The sequence below is a fragment of the Zootoca vivipara genome, chromosome 6 (assembly GCF_963506605.1).
Source record: "Zootoca vivipara chromosome 6, rZooViv1.1, whole genome shotgun sequence".
Taxonomy (NCBI): Eukaryota; Metazoa; Chordata; class Lepidosauria; order Squamata; family Lacertidae; genus Zootoca; species Zootoca vivipara.
In genome coordinates, this window is record NC_083281.1 from 55,691,872 (window position 1) to 55,717,346 (window position 25,475).

At 41.5% G+C, this 25,475-nt stretch overlaps 1 protein-coding gene across 2 annotated transcripts; it reads right to left on the reverse strand.

The window, feature by feature from the left end:
• Positions 1-2,150: 2,150 nt before the first annotated feature.
• Positions 2,151-25,127, reverse strand: DYNC1LI2 (dynein cytoplasmic 1 light intermediate chain 2). 2 transcript variants are annotated; one of them, XM_035119167.2, is made up of 13 exons: positions 24,984-25,127; positions 19,795-19,868; positions 19,172-19,288; positions 17,817-18,047; positions 13,973-14,136; positions 13,195-13,288; positions 11,828-11,963; positions 10,622-10,733; positions 8,769-8,828; positions 8,168-8,209; positions 6,593-6,710; positions 5,855-5,971; positions 2,151-5,366 (listed from the first exon to the last, which is right to left on the reverse strand). In XM_035119167.2, exons 1-13 carry the CDS (start codon positions 25,112-25,114, stop codon positions 5,260-5,262), a joined length of 1,503 nt encoding a protein of 500 aa, XP_034975058.1. In that variant the 5' UTR covers positions 25,115-25,127; the 3' UTR covers positions 2,151-5,259. The 2 variants fall into 2 exon arrangements, with proteins under 2 accessions (XP_034975058.1, XP_060131952.1); XM_060275969.1 differs by lacking the exon at positions 24,984-25,127 and adding an exon at positions 22,376-24,482.
• Positions 25,128-25,475: the final 348 nt, after the last annotated feature.

A 25,475-nucleotide genomic window follows, 5' to 3' on the forward strand; every position in this document is an offset into this window, starting at 1 on the left:
GGTGATGTTTGCGAGAAGCTATAGTTCAGAAGTAGCCAATGTAGTCCAAAACATCTGGAGTGTACAACCCCCCTGAAGCTCAGTGGTTAGGATGGGAATTATAGTCCATAACATCTGGACGGCTCCATGTTGGCTATCCCTGGGGTAGTTCATTCTGTTGCACTGGTGTGATGTCCTGAATAACTTAACCAGCACTACATAATGGGCCCATGTTTGCTGTGAATACGCTTGCATAAGTAGAAGAAATAGGATTACAGCAAAAATCCCCCAACAAGCTGGTGTCAAAGCACCAAAAAGGGCTTAATAAAAATGTAAATGTATACAGGAAAAGTTGCCTATATGAAAACCACAGTACTTTATATTTTGTATCTAAACGGTAAACAGAGACCCTTTGTATGTGATCTTGTATAAATGCACATGGTCCATCATTATGTATATTAGGGCTAAGGGTTCTTTTGAAATGCACATCTTTTTAGACTGAACAAACTGATTCTCTCCTCACTTCATCAGGGTTTCAAAGAAAACTGCATTGTAATGCTTGTGATTTGTCATGAGTGCTGCTACAGTCCTGTTTACTAACAGCATGCCAAGCTACAAAGCTTAAATCTCACCACCCAAACTACTGGTACCGTGTTTCCCCTTTTTTAAGACACCGTCTTATTGTTTTTTTTACTCAAAAAAACACACGGTGTCTTATTTTCAGGGGATGTCTTGTACCTTAAGGCCTCCTCGGAGGGGCCAGGCAGCTGGCTCGGGGTGCTGCTGGGCGCTCTGTGCGGCGCTGCAGCAGCAGCCGGTTCCAGGCACCAAGGCAGCTGCCTGTTCCGGTGGCGGGGCGGCAGGCAAAAAAGAAAAAAAGAGGCCAGGCTGCTGCAGGGCATTCCGAGCGCTTGGCACTGCGGAGCGCTCCGCTCTGCAGCTGCCTGTTCCGGTGGCGGGGCGGCAGGCAAGAAAGAAAAAAAAGAGGCCAGGCCGCTGCGCTCCGCCCAGGGCTGCAGGGCGTTACGAGCGCTCGGGGCTGCAGAGCGCTCCTCTCCACAGCTGCCGGTTCCGGTGGTGGGGCGGCAGAAAAAAAGGAAAAAAAGAGGTCAGGCTGCTGCAGGGTGTTCCGAGCGCTCGGCGCTGCGGAGCGCTCGGCTCTGCAGCTGCTGGTGGCGGGGCGGCAGGCAAAAAAAATAAAAACAAAGAGGCCAGGCCGCTGCGCTCCGCCCGGCGCTGCAGGGTGTTCCGAGCGCTCGGCGCTGCGGAGCGCTCCGCTCTGCAGCTGCCTGTTCCGGTGGCGGGGCGGCAGGCAAGAAAGAAAAAAAAGAGGCCAGGCCGCTGCGCTCCGCCCAGGGCTGCAGGGCGTTACGAGCGCTCGGGGCTGCAGAGCGCTCCTCTCCACAGCTGCCGGTTCCGGTGGTGGGGCGGCAGGAAAAAAAGGAAAAAAAGAGGTCAGGCTGCTGCAGGGTGTTCCGAGCGCTCGGCGCTGCGGAGCACTCTGCTCTGCAGCTGCTGGTGGCGGGGCGGCAGGCAAAAAAAATAAAAATAAAGAGGCCAGGCCGCTGCGCTCCGCCCGGCGCTGCGGAGCGCTCCGCTCTGCAGCCGTCGGTTCCGGTGGCGGGGCGGCAGGCAAAAAAAAGAGAGGCCAGGCTGCTGGCTCAGGCGCTCCGTGCGCTCGCTGCTGCAGCAGCAGCCAGTTCCAGGCCCCTCTGGCTGCCTGGGTCCCGCTGGCTGGCTGGAGCGCTCGGCGGTCTCGTTCTACACGGCATGGAGGTATGCCTTATTTTCGGGGGGTGCCTTATGTTTCACTGAAACTAAAAAATGCTGCCATGGCTTACTTTTTGACTACGTATTAAAAAAGGGGAAACACGGTACAGTATGTCATTATCCCCACCCTTTTTTGTCACCACCATCAAAATTGTTTGGGTCTTGTGGTTAACCACCCCTTCATCCCAGCTTAGTGAGAAGCAGTGAATTAACTCATAGAACAAATTGGCAGATTGTCACAATGGCTCAGCCATTAGTCCGCTGCAAAATGGCAGTTATTTTGTGCACTGCAAGGCAGCCATACAAACAAATTATTGTATATAAAGGTCAAAACATCCTTTGCCTCAAACCACAATTTGAGAATTGCCCTGCTTAGTAAAAAAAAAGCAATTCAACACTGGTAAAGCAGTCTTGGTTGGTGTTTATTGAAGCCATTAATTAAAGAACATGTCCTCATTTTTGCCAGCACTAGAAAGCAAGATTCCACATGACTGCACCTGGTTAAAGCCATACAACTGGACTAAGGGTTGTGTTGGATACATCTGCAGTCCTCATTGGAAGTTAAAAACATCAATAAACTTAGTCATATAGGAGAGTGAACTTTCATTTACAGCATGGATATGGTTAAGTTCAGTCACTTTCAATGTAATTAAATTAAATAAAATACAACAAGTTCTGTTCAGTTTAAACAAGTTTTAAAATGCCAATAAAAAGTGCAAACTTTTAAAAAAAATCAAGCAGCATAAACATAGCATTTTGATGGAGGGCCAATCCTTAATCCTTTATATTTGCCTTCACTCTTCAAGTTGAATAGATTATTACTTTAAGTTTTAAACATGAACAGTAGGTGCAATCAATATACCGTATATAAATATAGCCATGTAATAATTTTAACAGTCTACCATACAAGTGTATCCTGAAAAATAAAGTTAATTGTATTTTTTAAAATGTAAAGGCTTTTGCAGTTTGGCCTTTGGTTCCAATGCTTGAGAACACCAGAAAAGACAACTGTGCAGCTTTCCAAAGTTGCTAGACTTTGGCAACCAAAAAACACTACATTACTTACAGCTTTCTTCCTTTGAAAAACTAGGAGCATTCACTTGCAGTTTCCTTAAGTACTATCCGAGTAGAGGTGGGAAATCAACTTCTGTTTGAATCCAAGCACTCTTTTGCACAACTGGAAAGTGGTATGTTACTACTGGCTTTTGCTCATTTGCAGCAGTTCTAACATTCATTTTATGAAAATGAAGAAACAAAAACAAAAAAAACCCAGTAGCCACTTGTACACATTATTGATATACAAAGTGAATTGTCTGCATAAATGACAAAAACATTAACAGAAAGAGGCAGTTGTGTACTGAAGGCTTGCATTGGAACCGCATACCATCACAAAACACTTGCTTGTCCAACATACTTGTTTCCAATATATTATGCCTTATCTCTAGGCAGCCAAAATCAGCTCTAGACTGGCCAGCCAATCATAAGGCTGGTTCTACTGGTTCTATGCCTTTTGCACATGTGGCAAGGAGATGGAGACAGTAGTAAAGTTCCCTCTGCTAGAACCCAGCATGAACATAATCATCCCAACATGCCATGCACTTATGCATGGCATAAAATGTGCAGCTGCCTAACGGTATAATAAAGCTGTATGCCACGAGGACAGGATGTAAGTCACATCTGCTAGAGTGGCCACAGTTTTCTTTAACATGCATCTGGCAAATCATATGCCAGCAGAACCACACACCAAATTGCCCCAACCACAACTCGTCAATTTAAGATACAGGCAACTGTGGATGTAACTGAGGTTCTGAAATTATAAAAATGTAAAAAAGTAAAGGAAAACAACAACACATAACTGGCACAAGTAAACATGCTTTTAAGTTAATGCAAGTAAATACTCTTAGCTTTCTAGATAGTGTTAGACAGACTTACAAAAACAAAGAGACGGCCTCTTGATGTAACACAGGGTTTGCAATTACATCCAGTACTGTGTTAGTGGTCAATTTATTCTGTATATTTAACAATATATATATGTATGTATATATAAATATTAGGGGTGTTCTATTCAGAAACAAGATTAAGCATAACACACAAATCCTTATCAATAAAAAGTAAACTCTGCATAATTCATACGGTGGTTTTTTCCCTTCTGTGTGTTGATTACAAAGATGCTTAGTACTATAACGCAAGGTAGTGTTTCTCTTTCAAATATATCGTACAGAAACTCAAAAGTGCCATTTCAGTTAACTGTGGGAGTCTTTCATAGCTCAAGCTGGCCATGGGTAATTATTTGAGTAGCAATGAGGGACAATTGTAAAATTTCTTTCCACATTTAAAAGGCTACACTAAAGGGCTATAATGAAGTCATTAGTTTCTATGTTTTAACAATGTAAACCTACAAACACTAGTAATTTACTGCAAAGTGGAACAAAATTTTTGGGAGCCTATAAGAAAATTATTAAAGGTTTCACAAACCTTAAGGCAGGACTGAGTTTTCAGCTACTATAAGAAAGATTTGTATTTCATAATACATTTCATCAGGGAAAGTGATATGTCACTCATTGCTCTTAACAGGCCATGTGATTGGCATTTAGAAAAGGGGGGGGGGGAACCCAAGGCAGAAGCTATGAGAAATCAGGATTCAAAATTAAACATTACTATAAAAAGTTACTGAGTTATTCAAAGTAAAGTCAAACAAACAAAGACTGTTTGTACTACAGTGCACAAGAGGTTCAAGCACCTTCCAAAAGACATCAGTCACTGTGCCAGGCACTTGGTCTAATCAAGCTTCTCCCTGTGTCAGCTGTGACAAAAAGGGCACCCACCACATTTCATGTAGCTTCTTGTTAAAACAAAAACAAAAAATGCAATTTATAACAAGAAAAATTCCCATGATACTCAGCATATAAGCTTTGGACACTTTCCAATTGTAAAGGCTTTTGTTTTCAAAACATGATTATCTGATCTATATTCAACACAGGATGTATTAACACTGCTTTTCTCCAGTCTGTCCAACATACTTTTCACTTCTGAGTCAGATCTTGCATTTATTTTAAATGCAGCATCTTACACTCTCTTCATCTAACCATCACCCGACTACACCAGATTCTCCCAAGTATAAATATGTTTTGAATGGCCAACTCCAGTATACTTGGAAAAGGGGACTTCATCCATCCTTAGTGCCAGCAGCCACTGGTGGCTTTTCAACAGGAATCCCGCATCTCACTTCTCTGTGCTCTTCCCTAGGAATTGCAGCTGCACCTTGTTTGCCACCCAAATCAAGAGAATTGCCCTATTTATATTCTAAAATGGTTATCTTGAAACAGGAATTTTATATGCAAATCTTCCTGAATGTGCACTTGATACTGGGACAAGCCAATGAAGGTTAAATTTCATTTCCCCCTGCCCCAAGAAAAACTTATAGCATCTGCCATAGCAGAGAACTCCTGGTCTTATCAGATCAATGTACATAGTTATTTGGTCATTTACATATGCAGGTTCAAGCAATAATCAAGCTTCGTTCTCTGTTGGAGAGGAGTTGGTCGTTACCATAGAGTCTGGTTTGCGAGTCATTCTATCCAGTTCTTCTTGGACATTCGTCAAAACCGTTTTTTGCCCTAAAGAAAACTTGAGGTTACTATTTTAGCCAAAGCACTCAAATAATAAAACAGTTGCAAACATGCTTTCTATGTCATCATGGAAGATTCTAGAATCACAACAATAAACAGAAACCAAGGTGTGGATAATTTAGAATGGGAACGGCTTAATTCTCTGTGAGACACAACTCCAGGATCATTTATTTATTAAAATACTTGGCTGTGACATTAGCCAACTATACATGGATTTCAGTATGGTCTATGCAGAGTAAGTTAATATGAAAAAATATTAATGCTTTTAGAAGCATAGGAAACTTCCCTATACTGAACAATCTAGCTGAGTATTGTCTACACTGACTCGCAGCAGCCCTTCAGGGTTTCAGACAGGTGACATTCCCAGCCGTACCTGAAGATGCTAGAGATTGAACATGGGATCTTCTGCATGCAAAGCAGATGTTCTACCTATGAGCTAGGGCCCCTCCAGTGCTGCATTAGCCTCTAGACAGTACCTGATTTTTTGGCTGTGGTCTGCACTCCTCCAGCACCAGGACTCCCAGGAGAGCCAGTCTTTTTACTCAAGAGACTGTTGAAGAAGCTGGCTAGGACACCTTCACTTGCAGCATTATCTAATTAAAAGGAGGTGAGAAAAGTTTAAAACACACAGGACTGTGGCAGATTAACAATCCTTTATGTTCAAAATATATGAAAGGCATAAAATGTATGAGTGGGAGGGAAACGAATGTTACAAAGAATGTAATTCCTAACTGGCATATCAACCCATTCCCTTTTCAAAGAGGTTTATACAAAAAATTAAACATATTTAAATATATTGTCTTATATTTTATTCGTGCTTTCCAATTTACTGGCTCTTCTAGCAAAACTGGTCATCACTTCCATTCAGAAATAAAACTGTTTTCCTTGTTGGGTCTGAAATTGTGGCAAGAATGTATCTATTAAATCCCATTACTTACATAGTCAACGAAATCTGATTTTTTTCTCCTATAATTATATTATTATTATTTCAGATTATTAGTTATATGATTAAACTATGGATGCAAATATTATTCATAATTCTCTCCATCCCTGATAACTTAAAAAACATTTTAAAGCCCCAACAGCTGCCCACTGAGTATGCCACATGAATATTTGATTTTATCGCTACATTAGTATCCGCCTTTCATCTAACAAGCTCAGTTTTCCAAGAAAAGATTACAAACAAAATAGATTGTTTAAGTTGCAGCGCATACTTTTAATTGTTGGATCTGGCTTCTTAACAGAAGCTATTGGCGAGGCACTGGGGACAGTGACAGGGCCTGCCCTGCCCTGGGGTCTTGGTGATCCAGAAGGCCCTCGTGCAGGAGATTCCTGGACAATCACAAATTGCAACAATGTAATTAACAATAAAGAGAAAAAGAGGAAAAAATGCAACTGTTAAAGTGTACTCAAACACTTCCTTGCTCAGAGATTCCCAAATTACACCAGTGAACTTCTCCAGATTAAAGAGAATTGAGGAAGGAACAGCAATTTATATTTGTCAAAAAGGAAAAAAGCAGCTCTCTGCAATTTAAAAGTAAAATTTCAATTGCAAATCTAATTGCATAAATTACTTTGTTTGGGTTTAGTGAAATATACGGAAAACTGTTATCAGTTAAATTTTAGAGCTTTCACTATTTTTGAGTGATATTGGCTGCATTCAGACATAGTGTGGTTTGTTTAAAATATTACTAGTTTACCTGTGCATGCAATTTGAGCACTCCCACTCTGCTCCTCCCTTCCTCTGCTTCCTGATCATGGCTAGTTTGGAGAGAAATAAACCAGGAGCACTGCCTCACACATAACACTAAGCCTGCTGTTTCAGTTTGCTTCCCCACTCAACTAAGGGTGAAGTGAGAGAGCTTTAACTGCACACACCAACACACAGCTCATGCACAGTTAAACAAAGCATTCTTAAAATGAACTGTACTCCAGAGCTTACTGTTACATCCCAATGCAGCCTACTAAGTTCCCAGAATGGGTTCCTCCTGCAGTGTTTTCTTTCTTTCTTGCCTTTCTCTTTTAAGTGTTCAACCTCTTTACACATACACAGCAGACGTTGTTCTCCTCCTACCATAGGTGCCAACTCCCAGATTGAAAAATCCGGGATCGGCGCGGCACGACACCGGAAGTCGCGCTGCGCCCATTTTGGAACTGGGCAGAGCAGCACCGGAAGTAGCTTCTACGCAGGCTCTGCCCATTTCCAAAATGGCCGCAGCGCCAGAAATCGCTTCTGTGCATGTCCAGAGACTCCAGACATGCGCAGGAGCCTCCCCGGGCCAGTAAGAATCCAGGGGATTTATGGTTTGTTTTTTTTAATCCGGGCTGCCAGCGGGAAATGGCTGGAAAAACGGGGGTTTCCCGGGGAATACGGGAGACTTGGCAGCTATGCCTCCCACTTTATTTAGTAGCTTGTGCTTCCCTAGTCAACTGCCCATATATCATTTTGATAACTATTGAGTTTGCTGTAGAAGTTGCATGTTTTCAATGATACCTGTAAAAAGTTTGTCAATTTCAAGTACTGTATCAATTTTTGGGTATATCTCAGGCACAGATTTGTAAATACATTCAACTGGTAAAATGATTTATTCACATAGTGTAACAGAATAGCACAACACCTTCAGTTGCTTAGGACACTTTTTAAAATGTTATGCATAAACTGCATGCAATATTCCAAAAAGATACTAAACAAGCATTGTAGTAAGGTTTGATAATTTAAATCATTCAGGCTCTGGGGCTCAGGCTTACATTTTAAACTACAAATTACTTTCCTACAAACACATACTTACAGAAGCTCTTGTAGGTGTGGCTGGCTGCTTGGCAAGGTGAGACTGAAAAAGAACAAAGAACTCTTAAATATACTAGGGGGAAATGTCCCAAAATTTAAAAACGCGTGGCAATGATGCTATCTTTTGAACTTGAGCTTAACCTTACTCAATGTGACTTGTGACACTTTTACAAAGTTATTCCCAAATTATATCACTAGAGGGCACCAGAATTAAATAGGAAAAGAGGTAGGATTCTGCAGTACAGTTGCATCGCATCATAAGTGGGGGTTAAGTTCCAAGAGTCATGTTTATGCAAAAATGAAACTGTTGATATATGCTTCTCAAGATGCTATGGAATTCCTCATGCTGCTGTTAAATGCTTCATGTGATAAAGTTGAGTCGCATCATATACACGTTTAACATGCAAATTCAGCTCAGCTGCAGTCCATTTCAGCCTTTTTCTTCTGCCAGCATCTCCCTCTGCCTCCCTCCTCCACTGGCTTCTGCTAGTCACTTACGTGGAGGAGTGAGGGGAGGCAGTGGAGACATAGGAGAGGCCTCCCCAAAGGATTTCCTCCCCACTTGCCAGCAAAGTAATTTTGGCTATATGTGATTTTCTTACCTGCTGCTTCATAAGAAACACTTGTTCATCTTCCGCTGCAAGTTCTTTATCATGAACTAGCTGATGAGAAGAGGAATAAAACACAGAAAACTTCATTATAAAACAAAAATGGCTGCACAAATTATAAGGGCGGCATTACCATGAAAAGTTGTCTATACTGTACAGAAAATTATCCCTTCATTGTCCTAATAATCTGGGATAATTCCTACACTCTGCTGTCTGACACAAGTTATGTAGTAAACGTGTGTGTGTGTGTGTGTGTGTTTACACGCATGCAACTCCAGTGAGGGAATCCTGCAGCAGACACAGCCTGAGAGATTATCTTTCTAGCAGCAAAGATTTAGGACCACAGCTGATATGCCAAGGTTCCCACACTTAGAGCACCCTCAATGTTTTGCGACTCCAGTTCCCATCAGCCCCAGCCAACATGGTCAATGGTCAGTTGGTGGGAGCTGGAGTCTGAAAGATCTGGAAAGCACCATGTTGGGGAAGGCTGTACTATGCTAGCCATGGAAGCTACAGGAAGGCAGGGAGCATGTGGAAGCTTCTGGCCACAACAACTCCTTGCATTTCTTTCTGACTCCTTTCTTGCATGGCTAGTTTCAGAAGGGGGGCAAGAAGCTCTGCTCAATTAGTACCCCAATTAGTATTCAATTCTTGTTGGATTAGTACCCCCAAAGCTATTAGGTCCTTAAACACATAGCAGCAGTAGCAGGCTGTTTGCTTGCGTTGAGTGTCTGTTTGCTGGTTAAAGAGAGGATTTCCAACTTGGAGGACTTGAAGACAGATTCAGTTTAGAAGTGTCCCCCACCCCAAGTTCCCCCCAAATACAAGACACCTTATCCATAGACTCAATAGGAATTTAACAGATATGCCATGTAGATATCAAGAATTTTCCAGAACAAAACCTTTTATATGCAAAGTCACAAATATATATATAGTCTGTGACCTGGCCTCCTCTTGTGCATCATTATTTATTTATTAAATGTATATCAATAACATTCCCTAGGCAGCTTACAAAATTTAAAAGGTAGGGTGGTATTCAACTAACTCATCCTCAGAGCAGACCCCCTGAAAACTGTGGACTTGGAAGTGAATTAATTTAAACGAAGCTGCTCCAAGTATGACCAACATATTTTAAAATATGTTGATTTAAACATCAATATTAATAAAAATCCAGGACCAGCTGTTCTGCCAGCAACTCCATGGGAAATTATGATTTAGACAGAGCTGATCTACTGGAAGAGTTTGACCTATGTATTGGGGGGGGGGGTCCCAGACTACAGGTCACATGCTAAAGCCCCTATTATCCTGATTCAGTTTCACATATTGTAGCACAACCCCAAATACACTGCATACATACACTCTTCGTGGTCCATGGGGTCACGAAGAGTCAGACACGACTAAACGACTAAACAACAACAACATACACCAAATAAACAGCAAGAAGCCTACAGCTAAAGCTTGCGCCAGGATATTTAGAACTACATTAATCTATTTTCTTCTACTCATAGTTCATTGGATCCAAGCCACCATTCTTTTATCTCTTCCCATATAGAAATGCAATGTGCTACATTTTGTCAGGGATTGAGAGCTGTGTTTTGTTTGCTTTTGAAACCTCCTGCATTAGTCCAATCAGACTTCAGTACACCTGCCTCACGGCAGTCCCCAAATGCTTACAAATCTAAAAGGAATACTGTAGGCTAGGCAAATAAATAAATAAGGGTGGTGGTTTATAAAATCAAATTAATGGTTTAGCATTCTTACCATGGCTAAGGATACTGAATTCACTGTAGTGGTTACTTACAGCCCTGCACACTTGAAAAAGCAATGTACAATTCAATGGTGCTTACCTTTCTGACAGGAGGTTTTACAATGAAATCTTCATATGGATCATCTGGTTTCACTGTTGTGAAGTTTTCATGTAGAATTGAAATTTTCTTTTCATTGTCCCAGCCAGCAGGTCTAGCAAGAGAAAGGATTCATGTCAGCACACCAGCACATCCTTTTTTTCAGAAGTACAGCATAATGGTGAATGGCACTGGTACATTTTGAAAATATTTGTTTAGCCTGCCTTTTCACGACGTTTGAGAAAAATACAGAAAAGTGTTATCACTGTTGTACATTAAATGGGACATTCTTCTCTCCCACAAAGCAAAACTGTCCTCAATGAAGTAAGAAGTATAATGCTAATTCACATTACTGTGAAATGCAGGAAACCAAAAGAGACCAAGAGACAATTCACTGGATCACTTTACAGTCAACTGCAGCCACTACAGCACATCTGGGTGCACTGGCAAGCACACTCAGCAGGAAGATGGAGCCAATCCTGGCTCTAAGTGTACCTACGTTGATCACATTTATACTTTTAAAACTGTGCTGTGTGAAGTGACCTTACAACTGAAGAATGCACCTATGCCTAGAAGGCAAGGATGAATTTTGTGCAACCTGCCACAAAACCCATCACCCCTTTCCTTATGATCAGTTGTAATCAGATGGGCCCTCAACTCCTTGGAGAGGAAGGAGACAGAAATATAACACACAAACGAACATATGGTTTGTGCTGGCACTGGCCTTTATATGGGCCAAATATCCCAAAGAGAATGTTATGTGGAGTCATATAACTAATTTTTTCCTAAGCAACACTACTATCCTTGCATGACACAACTGTGGAAAAAGACATTCAGGGATGGAGAAGCACCAGAGCAGCTTCTTCCACTTCATGGTGGCAACGGGAAAGGGAGATACTTGTCTCCTTGCAGAAACAATAGCAACTCCACATATAACCTGGTGCTTCAGAAAAGCAGTTCTAAAGTTCAGGCAGTAAGTATGCAATCTTGAGTGTTCTTATTGGAAAGGAACTTCCATTAAATCAACGTAGACTGACTTCTGGCTAGAATGATTAAGAGTTGTATATTCTGCTATCTTATTTATGTTTAATCTACAACAGTGTCTCCTTTCCATCCATCACCCCCCCCCCAAATCAAAATCTTATTCTCAAATTAAAGGGAATTTTCGAGTCTTAGTGTAAATGTAAAATAAATTGCTCTTCAACTTACATGAAAACTGCGTCCTTTTCTACCACTAAGGCAGGTGTGATAAAATGAAAGCCATATGTTTTATGTACAATGTACTTATACAACAAATCAAGATTCTTTTCCTCTTTAACTGATGAATAGATCAAGGCTGCACCATCTATTAATTTGCATTAAGGACAACTTTGAAAATGTTATTAAGATCATTTGAAATTAATCTGCTAAATTTGCATTTTATGTTTTTTTAAACAGAGCAAAGTTTCCAGAAATGAAATACTTGAAATACTGTAATGGGATGGACCCTATGTGCAATTCCTTAACATGAAATGGGCTGTACATTTCAGTGTCTAACAAAGGGAACAGAGAACTTGAAAGTAAAAAAATTAAGGTGGCAACATGACTAAAAGCAATCTGCTAGGTTTAAACAGAAAGTGCCATTCCCAAGCGATCCACAGTATTTTCTAATATATGTATATATCATATAATATGTGTATTAATTCCTACTTATAATTAACTAATTGTACTTGCAGCACGATTCTATGCATGTCTACTCAAAACCAAGATCCACCATGTTCAATGTAAATATGTAAAAATGGAGCAAGCATGGACATTGTTGTTGTTTAGTCGTTTACTCATGTCCAATTCTTCGTGACCCCATGGACCAGAGCACCCCAGGCTCTCCTGTCTTCCACTGCCTCCCACAGTTTGGTCAAGCTCATGTTGGTGGCTTCGAGAACACTGTCCAGCCATCTCGTCCTCTGTTGTCCCCTTCTCCTTGTGCCCTCAATCTTTCCCAACATCAGGGTCTTTTCCAGGGAATCTTCTCTTCTCATGAGGTGGCCAAAGTACTGGAGCCTCAGCTTCAGGATTTGTCCTTCCAGGGAGCACTCAGGGCTGATTTCCGTCAGAATGGATAGGTTTGATCTTCTTGCAGTCCATGGGACTCTCAAGAGTCTCCTCCAGCACCATAATTCAAAAGCATCAATTCTTCGGCGATCAGCCTTCTTTATGGTCCAGCTCTCACTTCCATATATCACTACTGGGAAAACCATGGACATAGTGGAATTTATTTCTGAATCAACATGCAGAGGATTGCACTGTTAGTTGTACATTAAAAAAACACTCAGATTGAGCAAATTTATCAGTCCTTAAAAGCTGCCAGATTACTACTGAAAAATAAAGTGTGGAGATAAAGTGTTCATCTTTATGTAAGCAGTACAAAAAATGAAATATACAGGAAACAAATGATTTTTTTCAATAGTGGGAAAGAAATAGCAGACTCAGACCATACATTTGGGTTGAGATGATGGCATACTGAGCTTTATGTAAAGTGACAGCGCTCAATATGGCACTGTTTTTTATTCCACTACTTATGCTCAAGAAAAAGATACATTGTAAGCAGAATCTACGAATGTGCGACTGAATAAAGTCAAAATGTTCTTCTCTGTAGTCAAGTTCCTTTTCTAATACACTCATTGCATCACACTGAAAAAGAAACACAAAGAAAAGTCTTAAGAATTCTAATAGCCTGAAGTGGAAAATGTGTGCAGAACATACACACTTTTGCATAAATTAGTGTTCAAAGCAAGCTCGGTTTGGGGTCATTAAGCAAAATACGTCAAAAGCCATCAGATATTGTATACCATCAAGTTTGGACAGACAAAATATCTTTTATTAAAATATCACAAAAGCACACATTTAAACTTCATAGACATCACATACTTTAAGACACCTTACTCCTCAGCTTTGAAGCAAATTCAGAAATGTATTGTAATTTGCATATTCATGCTTCAGAAGATAAAGGTTTGCAACTATTGATCACACTTTAAAGTTTGGGGCTTTTCTGTGGTGTGTGTATAAGATTAGAAACTGATCTTCCATTTTCTGAATTTAACTGAGAGACAGTTTACAGATTTGAAAATAAGAATAACTAATAGAACAGAGAATCCTGAAGAAAGAAAATGGACCGCGTTCAATGCTCTTCCCAGACATACTTTTTAAAAATCCAAATGTTTTATATAAACACACAAATACTGACAATTACACTCTTTTAAATGGGCAACGGCAAACACTCACAATGTATATCAGGATCACAAGAAATGCAAGAGGGCAATAAAACATATCATTAGCAATAACCAAAATTGCCAGTAAACGAGAGCTCAAACTTACCTTTGTACAAACTACTATCACAGGGATGCCGAGGTTGTGAGTCAGAACATTATCTCCAAGTGGTAGAATTACATTTTCATCATCTTGTCCTGATGGGCCTCTTCTCTGTGGTGACCCCTGATACCCGTCTTCAGGTTCTACATATTCCTGAAAAGCCTTCACAACTATGATAAAAAAGAATATTTTTACATGTAATTATAAAATACTTTGAGTGATATACAGCACTGGATGAGGGTAATTTCTCATTCCTGCCCCTTCCACTTTGGAGCGTCCCTCAACCTTTTGGAACCTATCTGGTAGGCACACACAGCCTGGAGACGAGGAGAGAGAAGAGGGAATTCTCTTTGTGCAAGAGGAAGTCAATTCCACTTGCTGCCAAGCACCACTTTATAATCACTCTTTAAAGTTATGCAAAGGGGAGTATGTTTTGAGGTTAAGCAAAATGTGGAGGTTCAGTAAAACTATTTAATTTTTTTAAGCTACTCTTCATCCTTTTGGATACCAGGACAGTAAAATAATCAAACAAAAATACAGAAGCGTTATTAAAAGATTAAAATGTCTAAAAGAAATTACACTCATAAACAAAATCAATACAGAAGAAGCAACATATCAGTTGTGAGATTCCAAACAACGTTCACCTCTCAGAGGAGAAGATGAGTCTTCAATTGACCAGCTAACTGACCAGGAAGGACTAGTTAACGACATACAAAAAACCTGAGATCCTGGTCTATGGTTCCCAAAGAAGCCAATGTGCTTTTAAAAAGGTCTGAAGTTAGCATACAAATCCTGACTTGTTTGGGAGCAACAAACCAGGATTCCTCCCAGACCAGGTTCCCACATCACAACAGGCTAGCAATTCCTGGTTAGTTTTACCCACCTGCACAAAGGGTGGGGGAAGTGAACCAGCTGGATGCACCAGCATGCGGGTCACTCACAGTAAGCCAGGATAAGCCAGGAATCCTGGCTTATTGTGAAATGCAAATGCAGCCTTTAACTTGCAAGTTTTCTTTTTAGCATAAAGCAACATTCTCTCCCTGCATAAATTATTAGTCATTAATGAGTTTTAATTCAGCATTCAGAGACCATTTGTGTACATCTTGGTTTGAAACTTCAACACTGCACCATTTCAGAAAAAAACTTAACAGAAACTTTAAAATGGTATTCCATTAAACATGTTATCACTAATTAGTAGATGAGCCTTGGCAACTCATCCAACAGGCCCCACAAGCAGAAGTGCGGCAGGCATGTGCTGGAATGCCTTGTGACACTGACACTGCTGCTGCTCTCCTTCCTTAACCCACAGGGGAGGCAAACAGAGCAGGTAACAGTTAAAATCTTGGGCAAGGGTTAAGCACAGCTCTTGGAGCAACATTTGCATTCCACTGCTGTGGAATGTGTGGATTGGGAGGGAGGGAGGCCTCTCGGGACAAGAATTGTTCACTGGCAGCAGAGATGCATGTTATAAACAAGGTGAGTGCCCGAGTCAAAGAAAGGCTGCAGCAATAGGATCCTTAGGCTGCCCTTAATTGCTGCTTTAGGTACAATGAATCCTTCTATGGGGGGGGGGGGAAGCACAGAATCAGCAATGCTCTGCCCTCTGCATTTTTCAACAGTTTACTTCGCAGCTTCCATTTCAGCAGAGGAATGAACACCACAAAAACTGCATGAAATGTGACAATGGGGAGACACAGAAATGGCCGTATATTTTGCTGAAGCTCAGAAGCAGGCATTGAATTTGTTCACAATAGGCATCATTGGCACATGACTTGCCTCATGAGACAAATATGGAGTGATGTAATCCCCAATACAAAATGTACTTCTTGGTGGGAAGAAAGGGATTATTTTACCCACTGAATTTGATAGGATCCTCTTGGTTTGAAAAGCTGCACAATACAGCTTTGACAGCCACCTTTTACATTGTCCCACTAGTTTAAAATGAGTGCACAGTTAATGGTGCAAGTCTGCAAAAGCAACGGGGAATTCTTGTCAAGATTGCATTTCTTTACAAAGGAACAGAGTGTTAGAAAACTTTTGGACAGACAGTGAGAAACCATTTCTTTCAATCAAACTTGCTATACTATGAATGAACTATATTTTCAGGAACATTACAGCATGGTGAAGACCAGTTCTCAAAGTTCCAGTAATAAGTCCAACCCTGTGCAGTGGAAGAACATTCGTGCACTGTACCCCTTAACAAGGGTATGTGCAATTAGATACCACTGTCTCCTATCCTGAACTATCATCTATTTAAATGACATTTCTATTGTGTACAAATTCTGCACAGGTATTTTCATGAGCACACTTTCCACCTCATTGCATTAATATATAAATACAGATGCAAGTTTTTAACATAGCAACCAACTATGCATACCTTGAGGGCTCACACAATGAAGAATACTAAGTAGCAACTGTGGTTCTCCTTACAGTCTTTTTATGTACTTGGGGTATTATAACCTTGAAATTGATGCTAACAGTGACAGGAAAGCCAATACTGCAGAATGCTTATTGGTTTCGCTGTTGACTATTTTTAAATTATGCCTGTTTCTGGAATTCCTGTCGAAATTGGAGTTCTTGGTGAAGTCCAGAAATAAACAGTAAATTGCAAACATACTTGGTACACTCTGACCATTAAAACATTGCTGATGAAGAATTAGCGAAACAGGGCCTTGTCCTGGGATTTTTTCACTGGAATTTATATTTATTTGCCTCATTATCATACTGGAATTGATTCCTATTTGGATTCATCTTATCATTATATAAATAAAACTTTTTGAAGACTTACTTGAAATTCATCTTCCTCCTGTCCCGAGTTCTTGCAATTTACTGTTTATTTCTGTTTCTGGAATTCAGCAAAGGAAACTGCCACTGTGCAGAAATGTTCCATACTTCACTCTGACTGTCCTCAAAACTTACGGGAATCCTGCATGCATTAACTGATGACCCATGATTACTCACATGTAAAAACCTCAAGCCATATTCTCTTAACTGCCCTTCTCCCACCTCACAGGGGTCTAACTTTGTTGACCAAGCATGACTGAAGCTGTACAACCTGAATATATTTTAGTAGGGCTTGCACAGATACACCATCAAAGTCTTCTAGATGTGGAGATATTTTAAGAACCAGACAAGTTCTATTATTAGCTATTAACCCCCCCATATGTGTGATATGTGCACATTGCTCTGAATCTAATAGTCATTATTATTTACTAGTTTATTGCTCTTAGGTACTCTCTTAAATTTTGCAATGGATTTTATTATTATTGTAAGCTGTTCTGATAGCCAGTTTTGGCTGGAAAATGGAGTAAAAGAATAAACCATCTCCATGCTAACCAACCTTCTTGCCAGAGATTTCTAAAAAATATTTAACAACATAAGCTCTTGAAGATGTTTGGAAGTCATGAAGTCAGTTTCTTAAGCAGCCTTCAGTGTGTCTTGCTCCCCAAATATATGTTTTATCTATATTATTCCAAAGTCTCCACACCTTGTTCTGCAAGGATATGGAAAAGAAACTGTATTTGATTTGTTTACAAATCTCAGAGTTCTCACAATTCCAAACTCTGTACTAGGAATGAGATTTTACAAATCACTTGTGCATCAAACACGTCCAGAACATATGCCCACAGCCACAATGCTCACCGAACTATCTATATTGTTTCAATTCATGTGCAAAGCCTAGCTGAAAGGAAGACTCCCAAACATGAACTGCTGGCAGGGAAAATAAAGACAATGCTAGGCTACATGACCACTGGTGGGTCACAAAAAGGCAACTGCATATGAATTTAAAAGCAATCATCCCCAAAAGTTGTAGGGATACAAAATAAAATTTCAGTCTCGCATTACTTACATTGCTGTTCCATATCTCTCATCTCTTCAGGGGGGATTTTCAGCTTATCAATATGTTCACGCAATACACTTGCCCATTTCTGTAAGGATTCCATAACAGTCCATGGTCTAGACATATCTGCCACAAAAATGACAAGGGTCTCTTGCAGCGATTCTGCTGAAACAGCAAATTTCAAGAGCCCTTTATGGTACAAGTCCCCATCAAGAATCCAGACGTTACAACGGGTCTGATCTGAAAGAAAGGAGAGGTGTTCTCATTAAGAAATCATTTTCCACAGTTCTTATTAGTATTAGCATCACCACCTATATACTTGGCATAGTATGTGTGTGTATTGCAGTCACACACTTTGGCTTACCTACAATGGATATTAGGACTAGGGGTTACTCCACAGCAGTGATGGGAAGCCTATGGCCCTTGAGATGCTGCTGGATAACAACTCCCATCATCCTTGATCACTGGCCACACTGGCACTGGCTGATGGGAATTAGAGTCCAACAACATCTAGAGGCTCATGTGTTCCCTATGACTGTTCCAAAGGCTTCATAGAAAAAATGTTGTTGTTTTTTTAAGGAGGGGTTTGAAAATAGAGAAAGGACATGTCTAGGCAGAAAGAGAGGAAGATCAAGGTCATTTCAGGGAGCAGGAAACCTGATGGTGTTGGAGCTGACTGAGAAAGTCACAAATATGAGTATGGCAAGATATTAAGAGCACAGAGATAAGAAGTGGATAGCCATGGAGGATTTTCAAGTGAGGACAAAAGTCTTGTGCAATATCCAGGAGGGGATAAGGGATTTCCCATGTAGGGATTTAATGAGGGGTATCACATGGCTAGAGCAATAACAGAGGTGAATCATTTTGGGAGCATTTCTCTACATATAAAGAACAAATAGATTAAACTACAGCTGCAATTATTATTCTGGGTAGTGGTGCTTACCCTTTGGAATGCCCTTCCATCAGATGTTAAGATGAGAAATTATATAACGTTTAGGAAACATCTGAAGGCAGCCCTGTATAAGGAAGCTTTTAAAGGTTTAATGTCTTACTATGTTTTTATATATGCTGGAAATCACGTAGAGTGCCTGGGGCAACCCAGAGGGCGGGGTACAAATAAATAATTAAAATAATATTTAGTAGTTTTTAGTAGTACTATTTAGTAGTATAATACTACTATTACTACTACTACAGTACATATATTCACATGGGACTAAGCTCTGTTGAACACTGTTGAGACTTCATTCCATGTGAACATGCATAGTCAGAGACTTTGAGAAGGCAGTAGAAAAATCAGCTGCCCTTTAGAAGAGGCCAGCCTCCAACTTTAAGCACAAGACATGCAAGTAAGGCAAATACATTACCATCTCTGTCGTCATCATGGATATTTAGGTACAGGTATTCGAGGCCTCTTCCTTTCTTCCCATGCTCTGCTCCTTGGATTTTAGTCATTAGTGTTGTTTTGCCTGAGCCATCATCACCTGCCAATAGGTTTAGAGGGCAGAAAACAAACATCAAGAAGCTCATCTCTTCCAGGAAATGATCAAGCCTCCAAGCTGAGAATTTAGTGGGTGCTGGAGAAACAACTCATTTATTCTGTTATAGGGTAGCAAAACAGCCCCATTACAGGAAAGAGAGACTCTCTTGGTTTCAGCATCACAATTCACATTCATAAGCTGAACTTACTCTTTCACTTACTCTACAAAAAGGTCACACTTGCATCTTTAATATTTTGAATGTATCTTCTTAAGGCTATAACATGCACCACAAGCTCTTTTGTCAATACATTAGATCTAAGATACTTCATCAGCACAAAAAAGATACAAGATTAACTTTAGCCTGGCTAATATTTTATTACATGCCTCCAAATAGGCTGTGTACTAAATTAAACAACTCATTTTGTTCTTTCAGTTAAATCTGTCTTTTAAAAGTAATCCAGTGTCAGAATTCCCACAAGAGCCTCCCACTATTACTCACTGATACTTACCAAAGACAAGAATATTTTTGCCTGTGGGTAATTTAGACCTGGATCGTGTGGCAACTTCACTCAGTATTGAGTGCCTGCATAAAACAAGTTCACTTATTAGTTTGTCTGAGATATAACACAAATCAAATGAAACAAAATAACTGTCAGAGGACATTTCTGTGCAGGAAAGGTTTATGTATTCCAGGGGTGGAGAACCTCAGGCTCAGGGGTCAAATGCAGCCCTCCACAGGCCCCTCTCTCTTGCCCTTGGAACTCTCTCCAGGCCTGCCACTATCCCCAAGCCACACTGTCATCTGTCCTGTTGAGCGCCCTCCTCAAGTGCCTTTGCATGGCTGAAACATGTCCTTTAACTGTGATAATACCACTTGTCTGACAGGATAGAACATGGAGACAGTCAAGGGTTGGATGTGCAGAAACCTCTGGCTCTTGCATGGCTGGAATTTAGCCTCTTGTACAAATGTAAGAACTGTGTCCATTGGTTTACTCACTTTTGCCTCTGGCCCTCAGACCTCAGAAGGTTCTCCACAAGGGAATTTAGATGGGCCGAAAGAGGACCCAGAAGACACCAACCTATCTCTCACCAGGATCATCTGCTTCAAAAATGCAGTATATTTTATGCCCTGCAAGTTCCAGTAGCTAGCAGCTTTTCTGGAAAGTTCTACACATTGCATTAAATCTGTTGGCATCCATCTGTCTCGAGAGACAATGGAGTTTACTGTGAATGAACAGCAGAAGTTCTCACTTCACTCCTGCCATCCAGGGAAGAACAAACTGCAAACCTTGGCTTTCTGTGTCATCCAAACCTGGGATCATGGTTTGTTTCCTTCCAACTAACCTTGGTTTCTGCTTTTGGTTTGGAGAGAATCAAATAAAATCACATGTTCAGATGACATGATAAGCTTACTGAAATGCAACCACATTAAACATTAACTATGGTTTCATGTAAAGTATGAACCAAGCCTTAGTTGTTAATTAAGTTAGGAAGATTGAGAAACTTGTTTCAGTCGAAGGGCCCAAATCCCTCATGAGCAACTTTCCAGGTGCCATATTCCAGCAGTGGATGGGGCAAGAAGCAAAAGTGGACAGAGTAAGAGATGTAACTATTAACTTCATACAGTAGGCTATATTCCAGCCATGCAAAAGTCAGAGGTTTCTGTTCACACAGAGACGCTTATCCATCTTCATCCAGGCAAGGAAACAGCATTATCACAGTTCAATAATACATTCCAGTCAGGCAACAGTACCGGTAACTGTACTTGCAGAAGGTATGTTGCAGAGCCAGTGAAGGATGTGGCCTGGAAGAGAGTAGGGCAGCCAGGAGAGAGTCCTGAGGGCCTGGGGGGGGTTGCATTTCCCTTACTAAGTGAGCTTGCTTAGTGTTCCTGCATGTGTAGAGGGCCAAACAGAAATCCACTGATGTGACAATCCAGCTCCCACAGCCATCCCTACACAGATACAGTTGTGTAGTACAAAAGGCAGGTGGGCGACATGGCCAGAGGTTTTGGATTATGTTCTCAGATTGTATAAAGGCTTTATGTTGTTGCCAACCTTTTTTTAAATAGAGAAACCATTAGGTAGCGGCCCTGCGGAGGAAATGTACAGTGTACAAGGAAATGTACAATGTACAAGGAAACTTTATTTAAATCAATTATGTTATATGATTCTATGTAAATTGTCTTCACTTAAAATTATGTATTATTTATTTCAATACAGTGGATGCTCGGGTTGCGAACGTTCACAACCCACAGCATTCGCAACCCATGTCTGCGTACGCGTGGGTCACGATTTGGTGTTTTTGCACATGCGTGCGTGCTGAAACCTGGAAGTAACCCATTCTGGTACTTCCGGGTTCGGCGCGGAGCGCAACCCAAAAAGACACAACCTGAAGCAGCTGTAAACCGAGGTATGATTGTACTGCTCTTCATCAGAAAGATCAATCCACCAGTTTTGGCCTCCTATGTTTAGAACAACAGTGAATGGAACACTAAGTGTGATGAGTATGTGCTGTTCTTGTCTATGCAGCACTACAATGACATTCAATAGCAAAGGTGTTTTTGGAAACCTGACCTCTCATGAAATTCTGCTACTCTGAAGACAGCTGATTCACTGCTGATTCCTCAAATGATAGTAGTATATTTTAAGTCCACTAGTTTTGCTTAATAAAGTAACCTTTTTAAAGCAAACAATATATAACTTGTTTTCAGTTTCACTTTAGTTACTGTAGATGAAATGTCTGGTTTTGTATGTAATTTAAACAGATATACATACATATCTTCAAGAGAAGCAGAACTCACTTATAATGCTGTCTAATTCCACTATGCGGGGAGGAGGCTATGCTACTACTGTCAGATTCTTGATTATTATTACAGCTAATGCTTCCCTTCAATATTGAAACTCAGTAAGCACCATTCGGAAGGGAAATTTCAATGTATTCCTAACTATGATATACTTCTAGCAATATGTCAGCAGACCAGTCTCCACCAGAATGCAAACACAGACACTCATGGGTAACAGATGCTCAAATCCCTAGCCGCTTAAACCTCATTAGCAAGGTGCATATTAGCCTTTCCTTTATCCTCACTTTAAATTCTACTGAGTGGCTTTGCGCAAATTTTAGATCTTCTCCTAGATCACAGAAGTGGAGCTGGAAGAGACATTTTTAGGCCAGACTGCCAGGTTTGGCCAACTTCTACAAAGCATCTAGGGTTCCAATAGCAGCTGAAAAACAAGAGTAAGCATCTGTCCAAATAAATAAGACGATGTCATACTAAATCACACAGGCTGCACATATAAAACAAAACACAATAGCCCTATTAGTACTTGTACAGATCTGATATACTCTCTCTTGCTCAGGAGTACATCAAGTTATAATGCTACCTCCTTCACAACAGTAAAATTCCCCCAAGAGATAAATCAGTGGCATTGCTTTCAGATGCTCTCCACTGCAAGAGGCAAAATCAGAACCCTTAATGCTTCAGTGGTCAAAGAGCATATCTGATGCTGGAAACAGCCTCTCTGTATATCACAATGTAACTACTACTACCTATTCCTATAAACTCCCAAGAGAAGTTACATGCTACTGTTAAAAATATTGTGCATATGCCAACACCTGAGCATAAACAAGAGTAAAGGGAACTCCCAAGCAGAGCATGATTTCTGTAGTGCTTGCTGAGGGTCAGTTCTGCAACTTGATCTTGTATAAACATACACATTTATTTATAAAACTATTTATAGACCACACCTCACACAAAATTCCAGAGCAGGTTACAACAAAATATACAAAAGAGCTAAAATACAACCAAAAACAATACAAAATAATCCTAGAAATGAAGACTGGATGCAAAAGGTGCTGCACAAGAGAGAATGTGTGAAAAAAAATAGTTGATCAATATAGGGTATTTTTTATATATAAATTAAGCTATTTTACAATGGGGGTACAGAATCTCAAATATTCACAGGAAAAAACTGATTTCATAATAATTTAGTTTAGTATTTGTACCTCTCTTTTCTATTAAAATAAAAGTCAAAGCTGCTTACAAGAAAAGATAGTGCTCTTAACTTGGAGAAATCAATTATGGCATTATGTCCAGTTCTGGGCACTACACTTTTAAGAAGGATATTAACAAACTAGCAGTAAGAGGATGACAACCTGGTTGGTGAGAGGTCTGTAAACCAAGCTCTGTTTAGAATGGTTGAAAGAGCCAAGTACTGTATGTTTAGTTTGAAGAAGAGAAGGGGAAGTATAATACCAATCTCCAAATAGCTAAAGAGTTGTCACATAACAGATGGAGCTCTATTGCTCAAGAGAACAGGATCAGAATCAATGGAGGGAAAATTCAGGGAACAAAGATTTTGTCTAAATGCTAGGGTAATTTTCATATTGGCAATAGACAGTGGAACCGACTGTCACATGAGGAAGTGGGCTTTCCTAAGCTAGGCATATATAAGAAAATGGACAGTCAATGTCAGGGGTGCTGTAGTTGCAAGATCCTGCACTAAGTGGGGAGGGCTCCTAGGTCTCTTCCAACTCTATAATTCAAAAGATTTTTATTCTTAATTTGACTAGCACTACTCCATCTTCTAAAGCCACCAAGATTTTATAACCCAGCCTATCAAGCAGGTGTCTGTGGGCAGTTCTGCAAAGAGTCCTTTGTCAGAGCGCTGTAGTTGATTCTACATTAAGCAGGTGTTTGGGCTAGATATCCTCCAAGGTCCCTTTCAATTCTATAGATCTACAATTGAAGAAAAGAAAGACCAGCACTAGATGCTTCAGAGTTCAGCCTGGCACAATATTCCTGGACAAAAGCTGTCAGGCTAGAACCACACATTGGTTTAGACATTCTTCTCCATTTAAATAGATGGGTCTGAGTGTAGGAATGTTGTTTTTAAATATACCAAGAGAGTAGGCTGGGTGAAAATACAAAGTGCATCCACTGCTCATCTAAACTACCATTACATGAACACTTGAGAAGTCAGCCCTACTACGGCCTGGGTTTCTGCTGCATTCACACTGAATGTAGTCATCAACAAAGCAATCCAGAGCCTGTCATTTTGTCTCATTAGCTTTTTCAACAACCATGGCTGCCAGCTAGGTCAAGCTTAGGGCTGCTGGCATCGCATTTTAAGTGGGCACAAGAGGGTAACGCTGCATTTTTGTTCCTGGGCCTCCATTGGGGGTGGGTGGGTCCCCTGCTGCATAATCCTTCGATGGAAAGCAGGGGTGGGGGGGAGAAGAGAGAAGAGATAATCCTACTTGAAAAGGGATGCTCTGGACCCCACCGACACGTAGCTTCTTGGCTTCGGTGCCTACAGGGCTCACATCTATGCACCTATGTAATTGCACAGCGAAAAAGAGACAGGGAGGGAGAAGCGACCCTTCCTACCCCAACCAGCCCTTCTTCCTCAAGGCTCATAACTGCACGAGCCGCCCCTCCCAACACTAGGGAAAGCCGGGCTTGAGCTGTCAAACAGCCACTAGCGGGATGCTGGGGGCTCCAGGCGCTCTTTTGCCCGCATCCCCGGCGGGGCCCCGGCAACGGCTGCTCCCAGGAGCACGGAGGCTCCGAGCCCACCGCTGAAGCCCAGGTCCCGTCAGGACTGTGGAAGGCAGACAGAGCAACCGCTGCCCCTCCCTGGATAATGCCAGCCTCGCAGCCAGGAGCCGAGGCCAGCCTAGCGCGGTTCCTCACCAAAGGCTCTGCCCTTCGTCCTCCTCGCTGGCGAACTCGGCGGCCACGGGCCCGTCCGGCCCCAGCAGCTTCTTCTCCGCCAGCACCGGCGCCATCTTGCCAACGGCAGCCACCACAAAGAGTGACCTCATCCGCCCAGGCCCCGCCGAGAGGACCCCGCCTTTCCCACGCGCAGCACCGAGGACCTCGCCCGTCCTGCCCTGTGCCGGGTCGCCGCCACCGCCTCGGGGTCCTTTCTCCGCGCCCGACTCTCGTGGGCACGCTTGGCGCTTCCAGCAGCGGCTTCTCCGTGGGGCCAAGCGGCAGCTTCAAGGCGGAGCTCCTGCCCGACGAGGGGACGGGCGCTTCGCTCTAGTCAGGCAGCGTCCTGGACTCCTAAGGAGCGGTACCATATTCTGGACGATGAGTTCAAGCTTTTTGGGGCCGCCGCCCAGTGTTTGTGCGGAACAGGGACCCCTAGCGGAGACGGAGAGCGGCGCAGACTCTGCCGGC

Excerpts from the sequence above, each read along its gene's own strand:
- DYNC1LI2 (XM_035119167.2), bottom strand. The coding sequence starts at position 25,114 with ATGAGGTCACTCTTTGTGGTGGCTGCCGTTGGCAAGATGGCGCCGGTG. Across the intron at positions 11,964-13,194 it reads TCGTAGATTCTGCTTACAAT|ATGGTGCAGCCTTGATCTAT; the intron begins GTATCTTTTTCT and ends GCAAATTAATAG. Across the intron at positions 8,829-10,621 it reads TAAAACCTCCTGTCAGAAAG|CTAGTTCATGATAAAGAACT; the intron begins GTAAGCACCATT and ends TCTTCTCATCAG.